The sequence below is a fragment of the Watersipora subatra genome, chromosome 1, assembly GCF_963576615.1.
Source record: "Watersipora subatra chromosome 1, tzWatSuba1.1, whole genome shotgun sequence".
Lineage (NCBI taxonomy): Eukaryota > Metazoa > Bryozoa > Gymnolaemata > Cheilostomatida > Watersiporidae > Watersipora > Watersipora subatra.
In genome coordinates, this window is record NC_088708.1 from 37,605,456 (window position 1) to 37,624,713 (window position 19,258).

The 19,258-nt window shown below is 35.2% G+C and overlaps 1 protein-coding gene across 1 annotated transcript in view; it reads left to right on the plus strand.

Annotated features, from left to right (window-relative positions):
• LOC137401577 (glutaminase kidney isoform, mitochondrial-like) overlaps positions 1-19,258 on the plus strand; it is a 105,251-nt gene that overhangs the window by 33,130 nt on the left and 52,863 nt on the right. The window contains exons 2-5 of the mRNA XM_068088007.1: positions 12,423-12,620; positions 13,300-13,366; positions 13,752-13,867; positions 14,692-14,821. Of these exons, the coding sequence (XP_067944108.1) occupies positions 12,460-12,620; positions 13,300-13,366; positions 13,752-13,867; positions 14,692-14,821 (474 nt within the window). The 5' untranslated portion in view covers positions 12,423-12,459. The remainder of the gene's footprint in view (positions 1-12,422; positions 12,621-13,299; positions 13,367-13,751; positions 13,868-14,691; positions 14,822-19,258) is intronic.

The following is a 19,258-nucleotide window of genomic DNA, read 5'->3' on the forward strand; positions in this document are numbered from 1 at the left end:
GATGGTAAGATAAAGGTGAAACGGTTTGTATGTTGTGTGATGGTAAGATAAAGGTGAAACAGTTTGTATGTTGTTGTGATGGTAAGATAAAGGTGAAACAGTTTGTATGTTGTTGTGATGGTAAGATAAAGGTGAAACAGTTTGTATGTTGTTGAGATGGTAAGATAAAGGTGAAACGGTTTGTATGTTGTTGAGATGGTAAGATAAAGGTGAAACGGTTTGTATGTTGTTGTGATGGTAAGATAAAGGTGAAACAGTTTGTATGTTGTTGAGATGGTAAGATAAAGGTGAAACAGTTTGTATGTTGTTGAGATGGTAAGATAAAGATGAAACGGTGTGTATGTTGTTGAGATGGTAAGATAAAAGTGAAACAGTTTGTATGTTGTTGAGATGGTAAGATAAAGGTGAAACAGTTTGTATGTTGTTGAGATGGTAAGATAAAGATGAAACGGTGTGTATGTTGTTGAGATGGTAAGATAAAAGTGAAACAGATTGTATGTTGTGTGATGGTAAAATAAAGGTGAAACGGTTTGTATGTTGTTGAGATGGTAAGATAAAGGTGAAACAGTTTGTATGTTGTTGAGATGGTAAGATAAAGGTGAAACAGTTTGTATGTTGTTGAGATGGTAAGATAAAGGTGAAACAGTTTGTATGTTGTTGAGATGGTAAGATAAAGGTGAAACAGTTTGTATGTTGTTGAGATGGTAAGATAAAGGTGAAACGGTTTGTATGTTGTTGTGATGGTAAGATAAAGGTGAAACAGTTTGTATGTTGTTGAGATGGTAAAATAAAGGTGAAACAGTTTGTATGTTGTTGTGATGGTAAGATAAAGGTGAAACAGTTTGTATGTTGTTGAGATGGTAAGATAAAGGTGAAACAGTTTGTATGTTGTTGAGATGGTAAGATAAAGGTGAAACAGTTTGTATGTTGTTGAGATGGTAAGATAAAGGTGAAACAGTTTGTATGTTGTTGAGATGGTAAGATAAAGATGAGACAGTTTGTATGTTGTTGAGATGGTAAGATAAAGGTGAAACAGTTTGTATGTTGTTGAGATGGTAAGATAAAGGTGAAACAGTTTGTATGTTGTTGAGATGGTAAGATAAAGGTGAAACAGTTTGTATGTTGTTGAGATGGTAAGATAAAGGTGAAACAGTTTGTATGTTGTTGAGATGGTAAGATAAAGGTGAAACAGTTTGTATGTTGTTGAGATGGTAAGATAAAGATGAGACAGTTTGTATGTTGTTGAGATGGTAAGATAAAGGTGAAACAATTTGTATGTTGTTGAGATGGTAAGATAAAGGTGAAACAGTTTGTATGTTGTTGAGATGGTAAGATAAAGATGAAACAGTTTGTATGTTGTTGAGATGGTAAGATAAAGGTGAAACAGTTTGTACGTTGTTGAGATGGTAAGATAAAGATGAGACAGTTTGTATGTTGTTGAGATGGTAAGATAAAGATGAGACAGTTTGTATGTTGTTGAGATGGTAAGATAAAGGTGAAACAGTTTGTATGTTGTTGAGATGGTAAGATAAAGGTGAAACAGTTTGTATGTTGTTGAGATGGTAAGATAAAGGTGAAACAGTTTGTATGTTGTTGAGATGGTAAGATAAAGATGAGACAGTTTGTATGTTGTTGAGATGGTAAGATAAAGATGAGACAGTTTGTATGTTGTTGTGATGGTAAGATAAAGGTGAAACAGTTTGTATGTTGTTGAGATGGTAAGATAAAGGTGAAACAGTTTGTATGTTGTTGAGATGGTAAGATAAAGATGAGACAGTTTGTATGTTGCTGAGATGGTAAGATAAAGATGAAACAGTTTGTATGTTGTTGAGATGGTAAGATAAAGATGAAACAGTTTGTATGTTGTTGAGATGGTAAGATAAAGATGAAACAGTTTGTATGTTGTTGAGATGGTAAGATAAAAGTGAAACAGTTTGTATGTTGTTGAGATGGTGAGATAAAGATGAAACAGTTTGTATGTTGTTGAGATGGTAAGATAAAGATGAGACAGTTTGTATGTTGTTGTGATGGTGAGATAAAGGTGAAACAGTTTGTATGTTGTTGAGATGGTAAGATAAAGATGAAACAGTTTGTATGTTGTTGAGATGGTAAGATAAAGATGAGACAGTTTGTATGTTGTTGTGATGGTAAATTAAAGGTGAAACGGTTTGTATGTTGTTGAGATGGTAAGATAAAGGTGAAACAGTTTGTATGTTGTTGAGATGGTGAGATAAAGATGAAACAGTTTGTATGTTGTTGAGATGGTAAGATAAAGATGAGACAGTTTGTATGTTGTTGTGATGGTAAATTAAAGGTGAAACGGTTTGTATGTTGTTGAGATGGTAAATTAAAGGTGAAACGGTTTGTATGTTGTTGTGATGGTAAGATAAAGGTGAAACGGTTTGTATGTTGTTGAGATGGTAAGATAAAGATGAGACAGTTTGTATGTTGTTGAGATGGTAAGATAAAGGTGAAACAGTTTGTATGTTGTTGAGATGGTAAGATAAAGATGAAACAGTTTGTATGTTGTTGAGATGGTAAATTAAAGGTGAAACGGTTTGTATGTTGTTGAGATGGTAAGATAAAGGTGAAACGGTTTGTACGTTGTTGGGATGGTAAGATAAAGATGAAACAGTTTGTATGTTGTTGAGATGGTAAGATAAAGATGAAACAGTTTGTATGTTGTTGAGATGGTAAGATAAAGGTGAAACGGTTTGTATGTTGTTGAGATGGTAAGATAAAGGTGAAACAGTTTGTATGTTGTTGAGATGGTAAGATAAAGATGAAACGGTTTGTGTGTTGTTGAGATGGTAAGATAAAGGTGAACCAGTTTGTATGTTGTTGTGATGGTAAAATAAAGGTGAAACAGTTTGTATGTTGTTGAGATGGTAAGATAAAGATGAGACAGTTTGTATGTTGTTGAAATGGTAAGATAAAGGTGAAACAGTTTGTATGTTGTTGAGATGGTAAGATAAAGGTGAAACAGTTTGTATGTTGTTGAGATGGTAAGATAAAGGTGAAACAGTTTGTATGTTGTTGAGATGGTAAGATAAAGGTGAAACGGTTTGTATGTTGTTGAGATGGTAAGATAAAGGTGAAACAGTTTGTATGTTGTTGAGATGGTAAATTAAAGGTGAAACGGTTTGTATGTTGATGAGATGGTAAGATAAAGGTGAAACAGTTTGTATGTTGTTGAGATGGTAAGATAAAGATGAAACAGTTTGTATGTTGTTGAGATGGTAAGATAAAGATGAAACAGTTTGTATGTTGTTGAGATGGTAAGATAAAGGTGAAACGGTTTGTATGTTGTTGAGATGGTAAGATAAAGGTGAAACGGTTTGTATGTTGTTGAGATGGTAAGATAAAGGTGAAACAGTTTGTATGTTGTTGAGATGGTAAGATAAAGATGAGACAGTTTGTATGTTGTTGTGATGGTAAATTAAAGGTGACGCAGTTTGTATGTTGTTGAGATGGTAAGATAAAGGTGAAACAGTTTGTATGTTGTTGAGATGGTAAGATAAAGATGAGACAGTTTGTATGTTGTTGAGATGGTAAGATAAAGGTGAAACAGTTTGTATGTTGTTGAGATGGTAAGATAAAGGTGAAACAGTTTGTATGTTGTTGAGATGGTAAGATAAAGGTGAAACAGTTTGTATGTTGTTGAGATGGTAAGATAAAGGTGAAACAGTTTGTATGTTGTTGAGATGGTAAGATAAAGGTGAAACAGTTTGTATGTTGTTGAGATGGTAAGATAAAGATGAGACAGTTTGTATGTTGTTGAGATGGTAAGATAAAGGTGAAACAATTTGTATGTTGTTGAGATGGTAAGATAAAGGTGAAACAGTTTGTATGTTGTTGAGATGGTAAGATAAAGATGAAACAGTTTGTATGTTGTTGAGATGGTAAGATAAAGGTGAAACAGTTTGTACGTTGTTGAGATGGTAAGATAAAGATGAGACAGTTTGTATGTTGTTGAGATGGTAAGATAAAGATGAGACAGTTTGTATGTTGTTGAGATGGTAAGATAAAGGTGAAACAGTTTGTATGTTGTTGAGATGGTAAGATAAAGGTGAAACAGTTTGTATGTTGTTGAGATGGTAAGATAAAGGTGAAACAGTTTGTATGTTGTTGAGATGGTAAGATAAAGATGAGACAGTTTGTATGTTGTTGAGATGGTAAGATAAAGATGAGACAGTTTGTATGTTGTTGTGATGGTAAGATAAAGGTGAAACAGTTTGTATGTTGTTGAGATGGTAAGATAAAGGTGAAACAGTTTGTATGTTGTTGAGATGGTAAGATAAAGATGAGACAGTTTGTATGTTGTTGAGATGGTAAGATAAAGATGAAACAGTTTGTATGTTGTTGAGATGGTAAGATAAAGATGAAACAGTTTGTATGTTGTTGAGATGGTAAGATAAAGATGAAACAGTTTGTATGTTGTTGAGATGGTAAGATAAAAGTGAAACAGTTTGTATGTTGTTGAGATGGTGAGATAAAGATGAAACAGTTTGTATGTTGTTGAGATGGTAAGATAAAGATGAGACAGTTTGTATGTTGTTGTGATGGTGAGATAAAGGTGAAACAGTTTGTATGTTGTTGAGATGGTAAGATAAAGATGAAACAGTTTGTATGTTGTTGAGATGGTAAGATAAAGATGAGACAGTTTGTATGTTGTTGTGATGGTAAATTAAAGGTGAAACGGTTTGTATGTTGTTGAGATGGTAAGATAAAGGTGAAACAGTTTGTATGTTGTTGAGATGGTGAGATAAAGATGAAACAGTTTGTATGTTGTTGAGATGGTAAGATAAAGATGAGACAGTTTGTATGTTGTTGTGATGGTAAATTAAAGGTGAAACGGTTTGTATGTTGTTGAGATGGTAAATTAAAGGTGAAACGGTTTGTATGTTGTTGTGATGGTAAGATAAAGGTGAAACGGTTTGTATGTTGTTGAGATGGTAAGATAAAGATGAGACAGTTTGTATGTTGTTGAGATGGTAAGATAAAGGTGAAACAGTTTGTATGTTGTTGAGATGGTAAGATAAAGATGAAACAGTTTGTATGTTGTTGAGATGGTAAATTAAAGGTGAAACGGTTTGTATGTTGTTGAGATGGTAAGATAAAGGTGAAACGGTTTGTACGTTGTTGGGATGGTAAGATAAAGATGAAACAGTTTGTATGTTGTTGAGATGGTAAGATAAAGATGAAACAGTTTGTATGTTGTTGAGATGGTAAGATAAAGGTGAAACGGTTTGTATGTTGTTGAGATGGTAAGATAAAGGTGAAACAGTTTGTATGTTGTTGAGATGGTAAGATAAAGATGAAACGGTTTGTGTGTTGTTGAGATGGTAAGATAAAGGTGAACCAGTTTGTATGTTGTTGTGATGGTAAAATAAAGGTGAAACAGTTTGTATGTTGTTGAGATGGTAAGATAAAGATGAGACAGTTTGTATGTTGTTGAAATGGTAAGATAAAGGTGAAACAGTTTGTATGTTGTTGAGATGGTAAGATAAAGGTGAAACAGTTTGTATGTTGTTGAGATGGTAAGATAAAGGTGAAACAGTTTGTATGTTGTTGAGATGGTAAGATAAAGGTGAAACGGTTTGTATGTTGTTGAGATGGTAAGATAAAGGTGAAACAGTTTGTATGTTGTTGAGATGGTAAATTAAAGGTGAAACGGTTTGTATGTTGATGAGATGGTAAGATAAAGGTGAAACAGTTTGTATGTTGTTGAGATGGTAAGATAAAGATGAAACAGTTTGTATGTTGTTGAGATGGTAAGATAAAGATGAAACAGTTTGTATGTTGTTGAGATGGTAAGATAAAGGTGAAACGGTTTGTATGTTGTTGAGATGGTAAGATAAAGGTGAAACGGTTTGTATGTTGTTGAGATGGTAAGATAAAGGTGAAACAGTTTGTATGTTGTTGAGATGGTAAGATAAAGATGAGACAGTTTGTATGTTGTTGTGATGGTAAATTAAAGGTGAAGCAGTTTGTATGTTGTTGAGATGGTAAATTTAAGGTGAAACGGTTTGTATGTTGTTGAGATGGTAAGATAAAGGTGAAACAGTTTGTATGTTGTTGAGATGGTGAGATAAAGATGAAACAGTTTGTATGTTGTTGAGATGGTAAGATAAAGATGAGACAGTTTGTATGTTGTTGTGATGGTAAATTAAAGGTGAAACGGTTTGTATGTTGTTGAGATGGTAAATTAAAGGTGAAACGGTTTGTATGTTGTTGTGATGGTAAGATAAAGGTGAAACGGTTTGTATGTTGTTGAGATGGTAAGATAAAGATGAGACAGTTTGTATGTTGTTGAGATGGTAAGATAAAGGTGAAACAGTTTGTATGTTGTTGAGATGGTAAGATAAAGATGAAACAGTTTGTATGTTGTTGAGATGGTAAATTAAAGGTGAAACGGTTTGTATGTTGTTGAGATGGTAAGATAAAGGTGAAACGGTTTGTACGTTGTTGGGATGGTAAGATAAAGATGAAACAGTTTGTATGTTGTTGAGATGGTAAGATAAAGATGAAACAGTTTGTATGTTGTTGAGATGGTAAGATAAAGATGAAACGGTTTGTACGTTGTTGGGATGGTAAGATAAAGGTACAACAGTTTGTATGTTGTTGAGATGGTGAGATAAAAGATGAAACGGTTTGTATGTTGTTGGGATGGTAAGATAAATGTGAAACAGTTTGTATGTTGTTGAGATGGTAAAATAAAGGTGAAACAGTTTGTATGTTGTTGTGATGGTAAGATACAGGTGAAACAGTTTGCATGTTGTTGTGATGGTAAGATAAAGGTGGAACAGTTTGTATGTTGTTGAGATGGTAAGATAAATGTGAAACGGTTTGTATGTTGTCGAGATGGTAAAATAAAGGTGAAACGGTTTGTATGTTGTTGAGATGGTAAGATAAAGATGAAACAGTTTGTATGTTGTTGAGATGGTAAGATAAAGATGAAACAGTTTGTATGTTGTTGAGATGGTAAATTAAAGGTGAAACGGTTTGTATGTTGTTGAGATGGTAAATTAAAGGTGAAACGGTTTGTATGTTGTTGAGATGGTAAGATAAAGGTGAAACGGTTTGTACGTTGTTGGGATGGTAAGATAAAGGTACAACAGTTTGTATGTTGTTGAGATGGTGAGATAAAAGATGAAACGGTTTGTATGTTGTTGGGATGGTAAGATAAATGTGAAACAGTTTGTATGTTGTTGAGATGGTAAAATAAAGGTGAAACAGTTTGTATGTTGTTGTGATGGTAAGATACAGGTGAAACAGTTTGCATGTTGTTGTGATGGTAAGATAAAGGTGGAACAGTTTGTATGTTGTTGAGATGGTAAGATAAATGTGAAACGGTTTGTATGTTGTCGAGATGGTAAAATAAAGGTGAAACGGTTTGTATGTTGTTGAGATGGTAAGATAAAGATGAAACAGTTTGTATGTTGTTGAGATGGTAAGATAAAGATGAAACAGTTTGTATGTTGTTGAGATGGTAAATTAAAGGTGAAACGGTTTGTATGTTGTTGAGATGGTAAGATAAAGGTGAAACGGTTTGTACGTTGTTGGGATGGTAAGATAAAGGTACAACAGTTTGTATGTTGTTGAGATGGTGAGATAAAAGATGAAACGGTTTGTATGTTGTTGGGATGGTAAGATAAATGTGAAACAGTTTGTATGTTGTTGAGATGGTAAAATAAAGGTGAAACAGTTTGTATGTTGTTGTGATGGTAAGATACAGGTGAAACAGTTTGCATGTTGTTGTGATGGTAAGATAAAGGTGGAACAGTTTGTATGTTGTTGAGATGGTAAGATAAATGTGAAACGGTTTGTATGTTGTCGAGATGGTAAAATAAAGGTGAACCAGTTTGTATGTTGTTGAGATGGTAAGATAAATGTGAAACAGTTTGTATGTTGTTGAGATGGTAAGATAAAGGTGAAGCAGTTTGTATGTTGTTGAGATGGTAAGATAAAGGTGAAACAGTTTGTATGTTGATGAGATGGTAAGATAAAGGTGAAACGGTTTGTATGTTGTTGAGATGGTAAGATAAAGATGAGACAGTTTGTATGTTGTTGAGATGGTAAGATAAAGATGAAACAGTTTGTATGTTGTTGAGATGGTAAGATAAAGATGAAACAGTTTGTATGTTGTTGAGATGGTAAATTAAAGGTGAAACGGTTTGTATGTTGTTGAGATGGTAAGATAAAGGTGAAACGGTTTGTACGTTGTTGGGATGGTAAGATAAAGGTACAACAGTTTGTATGTTGTTGAGATGGTGAGATAAAAGATGAAACGGTTTGTATGTTGTTGGGATGGTAAGATAAATGTGAAACAGTTTGTATGTTGTTGAGATGGTAAAATAAATGTGAAACAGTTTGTATGTTGTTGTGATGGTAAGATACAGGTGAAACAGTTTGCATGTTGTTGTGATGGTAAGATAAAGGTGGAACAGTTTGTATGTTGTTGAGATGGTAAGATAAATGTGAAACGGTTTGTATGTTGTCGTGATGGTAAAATAAAGGTGAACCAGTTTGTATGTTGTTGAGATGGTAAGATAAATGTGAAACAGTTTGTATGTTGTTGAGATGGTAAGATAAAGGTGAACCAGTTTGTATGTTGTTGAGATGGTAAGATAAATGTGAAACGGTTTGTATGTTGTTGAGATGGTAAGATAAAGATGAAACGGTTTGTATGTTGTTGAGATGGTGAGATAAAGATGAAACGGTTTGTATGTTGTCGAGATGGTAAAATAAAGGTGAACCAGTTTGTATGTTGTCGAGATGGTAAAATAAAGGTGAACCAGTTTGTATGTTGTTGAGATGGTAAGATAAATGTGAAACGGTTTGTATGTTGTTGAGATGGTAAGATAAAGGTGAAACGGTTTGTATGTTGTTGAGATGGTAAGATAAAGGTGAAACAGTTTGTATGTTGTTGAGATGGTAAGATAAAGATGAAACGGTTTGTATGTTGTTGAGATGGTAAGATAAAGGTGAAGCAGTTTGTATGTTGTTGAGATGGTAAGATAAAGATGAAACGGTTTGTATGTTGTTGTGATGGTAAGATAAAGGTGAAGCAGTTTGTATGTTGTTGAGATGGTAAGATAAAGATGAAACGGTTTGTATGTTGTTGAGATGGTGAGATAAAGGTGAAGCAGTTTGTATGTTGTTGAGATGGTAAGATAAAGATGAAACGGTTTGTATGTTGTTGTGATGGTAAGATAAAGGTGAAACGGTTTGTATGTTGTGTGATGGTAAGATAAAGGTGAAACAGTTTGTATGTTGTTGTGATGGTAAGATAAAGGTGAAACAGTTTGTATGTTGTTGTGATGGTAAGATAAAGGTGAAACAGTTTGTATGTTGTTGAGATGGTAAGATAAAGGTGAAACGGTTTGTATGTTGTTGAGATGGTAAGATAAAGGTGAAACGGTTTGTATGTTGTTGTGATGGTAAGATAAAGGTGAAACAGTTTGTATGTTGTTGAGATGGTAAGATAAAGGTGAAACAGTTTGTATGTTGTTGAGATGGTAAGATAAAGATGAAACGGTGTGTATGTTGTTGAGATGGTAAGATAAAAGTGAAACAGTTTGTATGTTGTTGAGATGGTAAGATAAAGGTGAAACAGTTTGTATGTTGTTGAGATGGTAAGATAAAGATGAAACGGTGTGTATGTTGTTGAGATGGTAAGATAAAAGTGAAACAGATTGTATGTTGTGTGATGGTAAAATAAAGGTGAAACGGTTTGTATGTTGTTGAGATGGTAAGATAAAGGTGAAACAGTTTGTATGTTGTTGAGATGGTAAGATAAAGGTGAAACAGTTTGTATGTTGTTGAGATGGTAAGATAAAGGTGAAACAGTTTGTATGTTGTTGAGATGGTAAGATAAAGGTGAAACAGTTTGTATGTTGTTGAGATGGTAAGATAAAGGTGAAACGGTTTGTATGTTGTTGTGATGGTAAGATAAAGGTGAAACAGTTTGTATGTTGTTGAGATGGTAAAATAAAGGTGAAACAGTTTGTATGTTGTTGTGATGGTAAGATAAAGGTGAAACAGTTTGTATGTTGTTGAGATGGTAAGATAAAGGTGAAACAGTTTGTATGTTGTTGAGATGGTAAGATAAAGGTGAAACAGTTTGTATGTTGTTGAGATGGTAAGATAAAGGTGAAACAGTTTGTATGTTGTTGAGATGGTAAGATAAAGATGAGACAGTTTGTATGTTGTTGAGATGGTAAGATAAAGGTGAAACAGTTTGTATGTTGTTGAGATGGTAAGATAAAGGTGAAACAGTTTGTATGTTGTTGAGATGGTAAGATAAAGGTGAAACAGTTTGTATGTTGTTGAGATGGTAAGATAAAGGTGAAACAGTTTGTATGTTGTTGAGATGGTAAGATAAAGGTGAAACAGTTTGTATGTTGTTGAGATGGTAAGATAAAGATGAGACAGTTTGTATGTTGTTGAGATGGTAAGATAAAGGTGAAACAGTTTGTATGTTGTTGAGATGGTAAGATAAAGGTGAAACAGTTTGTATGTTGTTGAGATGGTAAGATAAAGATGAAACAGTTTGTATGTTGTTGAGATGGTAAGATAAAGGTGAAACAGTTTGTACGTTGTTGAGATGGTAAGATAAAGATGAGACAGTTTGTATGTTGTTGAGATGGTAAGATAAAGATGAGACAGTTTGTATGTTGTTGAGATGGTAAGATAAAGGTGAAACAGTTGGTATGTTGTTGAGATGGTAAGATAAAGGTGAAACAGTTTGTATGTTGTTGAGATGGTAAGATAAAGGTGAAACAGTTTGTATGTTGTTGAGATGGTAAGATAAAGATGAGACAGTTTGTATGTTGTTGAGATGGTAAGATAAAGATGAGACAGTTTGTATGTTGTTGTGATGGTAAGATAAAGGTGAAACAGTTTGTATGTTGTTGAGATGGTAAGATAAAGGTGAAACAGTTTGTATGTTGTTGAGATGGTAAGATAAAGATGAGACAGTTTGTATGTTGTTGAGATGGTAAGATAAAGGTGAAACAGTTTGTATGTTGTTGTGATGGTAAATTAAAGGTGAAACAGTTTGTATGTTGTTGAGATGGTAAGATAAAGGTGAAACAGTTTGTATGTTGTTGAGATGGTAAGATAAAGGTGAAACAGTTTGTATGTTGTTGAGATGGTAAGATAAAGATGAGACAGTTTGTATGTTGTTGAGATGGTAAGATAAAGATGAAACAGTTTGTATGTTGTTGAGATGGTAAGATAAAGGTGAAACGGTTTGTATGTTGTTGAGATGGTAAGATAAAGGTGAAACAGTTTGTATGTTGTTGAGATGGTAAGATAAAGGTGAAACAGTTTGTATGTTGTTGTGATGGTAAGATAAAGGTGAAACAGTTTGTATGTTGTTGAGATGGTAAGATAAAGATGAAACGGTTTGTATGTTGTTGAGATGGTAAGATAAAGGTGAGACAGTTTGTGTGTTGTTGAGATGGTAAATTAAAGATGAAACAGTTTGTATGTTGTTGAGATGGTAAGATAAAGGTGAAACAGTTTGTATGTTGTTGAGATGGTAAGATAAAGGTGAAACGGTTTGTATGTTGTTGTGATGGTAAGATAAAGGTGAAACAGTTTGTATGTTGTTGAGATGGTAAGATAAAGGTGAAACGGTTTGTATGTTGTTGAGATGGTAAGATAAAGGTGAAACAGTTTGTATGTTGTTGAGATGGTAAGATAAAGATGAGACAGTTTGTATGTTGTTGAGATGGTAAGATAAAGGTGAAACAGTTTGTATGTTGTTGAGATGGTAAGATAAAGGTGAAACAGTTTGTATGTTGTTGAGATGGTAAGATAAAGATGAGACAGTTTGTATGTTGTTGAGATGGTAAGATAAAGGTGAAACAGTTTGTATGTTGTTGAGATGGTAAGATAAAGGTGAAACAGTTTGTATGTTGTTGAGATGGTAAGATAAAGGTGAAACAGTTTGTATGTTGTTGAGATGGTAAGATAAAGGTGAAACAGTTTGTATGTTGTTGAGATGGTAAGATAAAGGTGAAACAGTTTGTATGTTGTTGAGATGGTAAGATAAAGATGAGACAGTTTGTATGTTGTTGAGATGGTAAGATAAAGGTGAAACAGTTTGTATGTTGTTGAGATGGTAAGATAAAGGTGAAACAGTTTGTATGTTGTTGAGATGGTAAGATAAAGGTGAAACAGTTTGTATGTTGTTGAGATGGTAAGATAAAGATGAAACGGTTCGTATGTTGTTGAAATGGTAAGATAAAGGTGAAGAAGTTTGTATGTTGTGGAGATAGTGATATAAATGTAGACTTCCTTACATTACTTCATGTAACCAGCAGCAGAATGAACAAGGGATTGCTATTAGAGTTTATATTGAGGATTAACACATTAGCACATACGTATTACTGGCGTCCTTAATGTTTCAGATCCCAAGAAGATGCTCAACAAGATGTTTATTCACACATGAGACTGGCCTCAACGATGTTGCAAAACTGTTTACTAAGATCTGTTCTTGGAGGTCTTTTAAAATTATCGACAGGCCTGAGTCCTCCTGTACCAGTTAGTCATTGTTGTACTTTCCTCAGATTTGCTGGCTCATTACGTCAAAGTGAGGCTGCTGTCAGGTGTGTATTTTAATGCCTCGTTTACAAGAGAAAAAGTTTCTAACACATGATGTTAACATGTTGACTTGATAGCACAATGTTAACATGATGGCTAGATAACACGATGACTTGATAACCTGATGTTAACATGATGGCTTGATAACACGATGACTTGATGACACTATGTTAACACAATGACTTGATAACCTGATGATTTTATAACACCATGTTAACATGATGACTTCATAAAGCGATGCTAACCTGATGAATTGATAACAAGCTGACTTGTGACATAATTCGTTTGGGTCACAATGAAGTCTGTTAAGGTTTGGTAGTGATCAAGCATTGTTAGGTTTCATAATTTCATTGACTTAGCGGATTGGTATGATTGGTCATGATAGCTTTAGTCGACTCTTTATTGTATAGATCTAGATGTATAGGCTACTATTGATCAGTTTTTCACAGGAAAGTAACTTTGTCCAGGCCTACCCAAATATAATGTTTTTTGCCCATGATTGGCCGAAAAGGCTAGAGAGGCTTTGGTGCGGTTTGACCGCCAACAACAAATGGGTATTATATTTCCTCCTAGGTTTCCTTCTAGGATTCTTTCTGTCTTCAAACTCCACCTGAACGCATCATATGCGTAGTGCTTGATACCAGCTCTTCTATTACTTGTACGTTGTACTTTTTTTCTTTTCAGTTTGTCTGAAGTCTTTGATCAATTTTCTAATGCAAATGGAGAAATCAGCCTCACCGACTTTGTAAATGTACGTATAGTTGCTTATAAGACAGCATGAAGAAGATGCTAAGGTAGATGCTAAGGCACTCAGATGCTAAGGCAATCAGATGTTAAGGCAATCAGATGTTAAGGCAATCTTTGAGTAAACACTGTCTAATAACGGGCTCTAACATGCTCTAATAATGTGCATTATAAGTTCTATACTCCGCTGTCATCCCTAGTTTCATATCCACAAGCATGTTGTTTCTAGTATGAATGGGTAGACCAAACTCGTTTCATTTTGAATTAAATGTCATTGACACGAAATGAATATTCAATTAGCTCAGGTATGGTGCCAAAGGTTCTTACTATGAACAACTTATTCTTTGCAAACTCAATCCTGCTATTCTTTTAGTCAGTTCTATACATTGCAGACACTGAATGCAAATGGGCTTATGGAAGGAGACATGCGGCTGAGGGCAACCATGAACTCGTTGGACAATTACAGAAAGGCTGGGGTCAACACTATTTCCAAGGATGAGTTTATTGAGTAGGAACATAGTGCAAATGCATAGTGCAAATACATAGTGCAAATGCATAGTGCAAATACATAGTGCAAATACATAGTGCAAATGCATAGTGCAAATGCATAGTGCAAATACAGAGTGCAAATGCATAGTGCAAATGCATAGTGCAAATGCAGAGGCAGTACATATGTAACACGTGTATATACTAGTGTACATATGTACAATATCTCATGTATGTACGTACATATGTATGTACATGCATAATATTACTGTTGGACTGTTAACTATTAGACTGTTTCAGAGTTTTAAAAAAACTTGCGCAATGACGTCACATATTTCTATTATTAGTAGTTTGAGCCCCAGTTGAATTCTGTCTTCATATACGTATGTATGTGCATATATGTACATACGTATGTATGTATGTACATGTAAATCATGTATGCTTACGAATCCACATATACAAGTTCATTCATAAATATCAAAATATAATATGTGTGAAGTTTTAATTAATTTGAAAATGTCAACCAAATTTATCATTGAAAACTGTTTACATTTTTTCATTTTGCATCATTATTTTTCATATAAAGTACATTCTTTTTTATTGATTGCCAACCGTTTTAGCTAACATGGGTGCTTGCATTTATATGATATGTACATATAGATGTACAACCGTTATCTACATACCTGTATGTATTTATACATCTGCTACTTACATGTATGTAGAGCTATGTAAATATTTACTTGTGTGAACACACAGATGTAGCCTAATAAATACTCGACTATATCCTATATTCAGGTATATACACGTATGTATACATACGTACATATGTTTTGAAATACTATTTAGGTGTACAAACAAAGAATTTGTATTACTCAAGAGGGCTCTATCCAACCAGTTCATTATTCCAGACTTTGAAAAGTTCAGTGGAAAGATAGAAGATTTCTATTGGCAATGCAAAAGCATTCACACAGGCAAAGTATGTTTACATAGGCTCATGCGTGTCATCTACATTTTGTATGCTGGTATGTAAGGCCACTCATTTTTGATTATTATGTTCACGAATCCGCAGACGTGTGATAAAAACTACCGCTGAAAAAATAAAAAGTCTATTTTTATTTGAACCGCCGAAACTTACAATTTGTTGATTAACGGTTTTTGAAAACGTAACATTAGCTTTCTTGTAACAGCATTATATACACAGTACTATTAAACAGATCTACTGCATTCGGTCGAATTCAGTTAGAAAATTCCCACTGGTATTATGAGTATACATTTGCGTTTGGTCACGATGTGCAACAATCTAAGTGCAGATGATTTGCAAAGGGTCAAGCTCGGTATTGGAAAAAAATGACTTTCCCAGTTAACACTGGAGAATTACTTGTCGTAAACACTGCTTGTTGTAAATTTCCGACTGGGATACTGGCAATTACCATTGAGAAGTTGCTTATCCAATTCACCAACTTATCTGTCAAGGAAAAACGTAAATGCAAACGATTGAGTGTGTACTTATGTTGACTTTCAACCACGGAAATCTTTTACGACATTCCATGTGATTTGCGACCGCTTTACCTCAACATAAACCACGTGTGAATCCACCAAGAAAGCAAAATGGCTTCGGACTGTTGTGTCAACATTTCTTGCAGCGGTAAGAAATTTCATGGAGTCAGTTTTTCAAATTCACAGAACATCGGCGACTATATATCGCAAGCATTAAACGTGGTCAAAGCAAGTATAAAATCTGTGTTCGCTTTCACGAAGGAGAGTCGATCCGGTACTAGAGCAGTGTTAGACATGCCAGTGGTAACCACAGTCAGAGACTTTGACTGCCACTATATCACTGTTGAGCTTGAAGACGGATGCAACACAGAGGCTATCAAATGTGAACCGGACGTCAGACACCCGTCAGCACTCGATGTGCTCATGGCAGCATCACGCTCATACAACCACTTGCCTCCACAGAGGTAAGTACTGCATTGGAATGCTAGATTCTAATCAGTATATCTAATCAAAACCATTCACTATATATCTATTAGTATTACTCAGTATAAGCATTAACTTTTTCTAATGCAAATTGAACTTGAATATGAAAACGTGGCAATAATTCAACTTAATATCGTTCAGTAAATATTGTAATGTTTGATATATTATAACAGGCAAATGTCCCAGATCAGCCAGGATAGGTCGTCGTTAGAGGATATTGTGCCCAACTATTTATTTTCTGAATAGAATTTAGAAAACCGAAATGCCCTCATACGATTTCATACTGCTAAATCAGTTTTATATTTAAAATATACACATTTTATCCTAAGTATAACTCCGGTTAAATATTTTTGATATCATTCATGATTTTAATGTGAAATATTGATATTTAAGAAAACATAATTTGGATAATATCAGGTAAATATACAAATATGGTAGGTTTTTCTTGGCGTTGGTCATGACAGTAGCAATCCTATCTAGTGCTAGTTTTAAGCACAAGCTTGTAGTCTGTAGATGGAATGACTGAATGTCTATATAGAAATACATACATATACACTGATTCTATGAAATAAATGTATTTACATAGCAAATATTCATAGCTCATGTACACTCCTATTGAATATCACTGTATTAAAATATTGATAACAATCATTAGTCTTTAAAGTATTTGTAAAATATCTGTTTTTAACATTTTGCAAGTGTAATCCATTTAGTTGAATGGTGTAGCTTACTGCACTCTGAATATATATATATATATATATATACATATATATATATACATATATATATATACATGTATATATATATATAAATAATGTATAATTTTGAACATTTTTGTTCTAGGAAAGTGGCTACCCAAAAGGATGTTGTGTTCAACGCCTTTTTGGATAAGATGAAGAGTATGGGCATCAGCTTCCTTGCAACTCAGGTGGAGAGCATTGGTCGAAATGTTGTGAGCACACTCACAAGTGTGCTATGGCTCCTAGATACCCATCGCGAAACTATCAAGGAAAGAGCTATTGTTTTACCCTTCGAAGAATTTACAAGGTGCAATGACTACAAAATGCAAAAAAGAAAAAACCTGTGTTGCATATGGATGAACTGAAGCAGAACATTGATCGTTTGTGTGAACTCTTGAACCATCCATGGTTTTCAAACAAAAATTTCCAGGATTGCCAAAGTGAAGTGTCCAAGCTTGTTCAAGGAATGAAGTCCTATCACAACTATCTTCTTCGTCAAATAGATAGAACAGCTTCCAACCACGCATCTCTTGAACCAATCAGAGCCATGAAAGACACCTGGACTCTGCGTCATCTTCCTGCCTCTCCGGGACCAATTCCAAACAGTTACATCGAAGTTGTGGATTTTGTCCAGAATCTTCATGCATATTGTCCAGTATCACTACTGGACCTGGAACCTGAAGACAGATATGAACGGCGACAGTGGTTAGAAAAGCTATCACTTCCCTTTCAAGCCACCTTGTACTCCTACCACCATGGCAATTCTCTGGGAAATATAAACTTACTATGGCAGCGATCTGGAGAGAAAGATGATGAAGATACTATCAAACTGTGACTTCACTAAAAGAGTCAATACCAATCTACTCGACACGTACGATGAGGCGAGGATTCACAAACCGGTACCCCTCTGTTAAACCAGCACTTCTAAGGTCAATGTACAGCTTTTTGAGAGAAGACGCATCAGCCCCAGTAAATGCAGCAAAAGCCAGTGTTTATCGATTAGAGGAGTGTCGGGTTGCTGCTGATGATCCAGATCTCGTGTATGATTTGCGCCAAAATAATGGAAGAGTCTGTGACACTAGATATGGCCCATTCTGGGAAGCACTCTAGCGATACCTAGATAAAAAGGCTGCAGTCCATGAGCGCCGACAAGCAGATCATCTTTACTTACCATTTGCTGTGTCTGTTGATTCATTACGCAGAGAGATCACTAGCAGAAAACCAGATGATACACCTATACCATCAACATCATGGTTACGGTTCAATATTTGGCCTCGCAATCCCTACACATACTCTGCAATGGCATACACTGGAAGATTCAATGTCAAATTTGCCATACAACAGCGACTTGCTAGAGCACAGCATGCAGATGCCCATTACACAGGCTATCAGTTCAAATTGATGAAGGAGATGGCTGTAGAGTGGAAAGAGCATTCGATAATGGTATGTGTAGATGATAATGCAGTTCTGCCTATAGGTGAACCAACCACACCTGTATCACCTGGAGTGCGGCTCCACAACAGGAGCTTAGTGCTTGCAAACACAGTTTTAGCAGCAACAGATCATGATTTTCATGTTGCAGGTGCAATACCATCAGTTCTCTTTCATGTCAACATACCTTCGGATCCACGGGATAGTTTTCATCAGGGTAAAATACATGTAACTGTAAAGGACGAGATGTTTCAGCCGTCGAATCCTATGAGGCATGTTGCAGAAAATTCACAAATATTGCGAGAAATGAGTACAGATAGTATTGAACTTGATTCACCGATACTCTTTCTATATTCAGATGGCGGTCCAGATCATCGCACAAACTTCAAATCTGTCCAACTAGCTGGCATAGCAATGTTCATTTCCTTCAACCTGGACATATACATTGCAGTGAGGAATTTACCTATGCAAAGCTACGCCAACCCTGCAGAAAAATGCATGAGTTGTTTGAATTTCGCCCTGTAGAATGTCTCCCTCTGCGGAGAACTCACAGATATCGAGTTACGCCTGAAGTCACTTACCAGCCTAACAAAGTTGCGAAATGCTGCTGAACGTGACCCCAAGATTAAAGATGCATACCTTGAATCTGTTCGCCCTGTTACAACAATCCTAAATGAAAGATTCGGAAAGTTAGTGTGGCAGGAAGAAGCAGTGGCGGTGCACCAGTCATCAGATGAGGAGTCCATACAGTCAATGAAGGAAATGCTTAAACTGATTGATGGGAATATCCAAGCAGATGTATTACCAAACGATTTGAACAAGTTTCCTCAACTGAAGGATTTTATGGATCACCATTGCAGATGTCGACACTATTTATTTCAAATCAAGAAATGTACCAGACAGGAATGTGCTTATTGCACTGTAAATTCGCCAAGACTGTCAAATGAGATCTTTGAGAAGCTGCACTACCTACCCGATCCAGTCCTTGGAAAGGATGGTGACACCTACCTGCCTTTCAATGAAGTGTATGGCAAAGAGACAAATGATGGTGGACGACCCAGTTTACAGTCTGAAGTCCAGCCAACTGCAAGGGACAAAGAAAGGAAAGGCACCCTTGTGGCAGACAGAGTCCATCAGTAGTTGTCTGTGCAGAAAGCCAAAAACCAAGGGTGATTTACTCTAGAAAGAAACTATCTGCAAGTGACGAAAAGAATATCAGTAGAATGAAGGAAGAGAGGGTCTATGTTTGTGGTAGTCAGTTA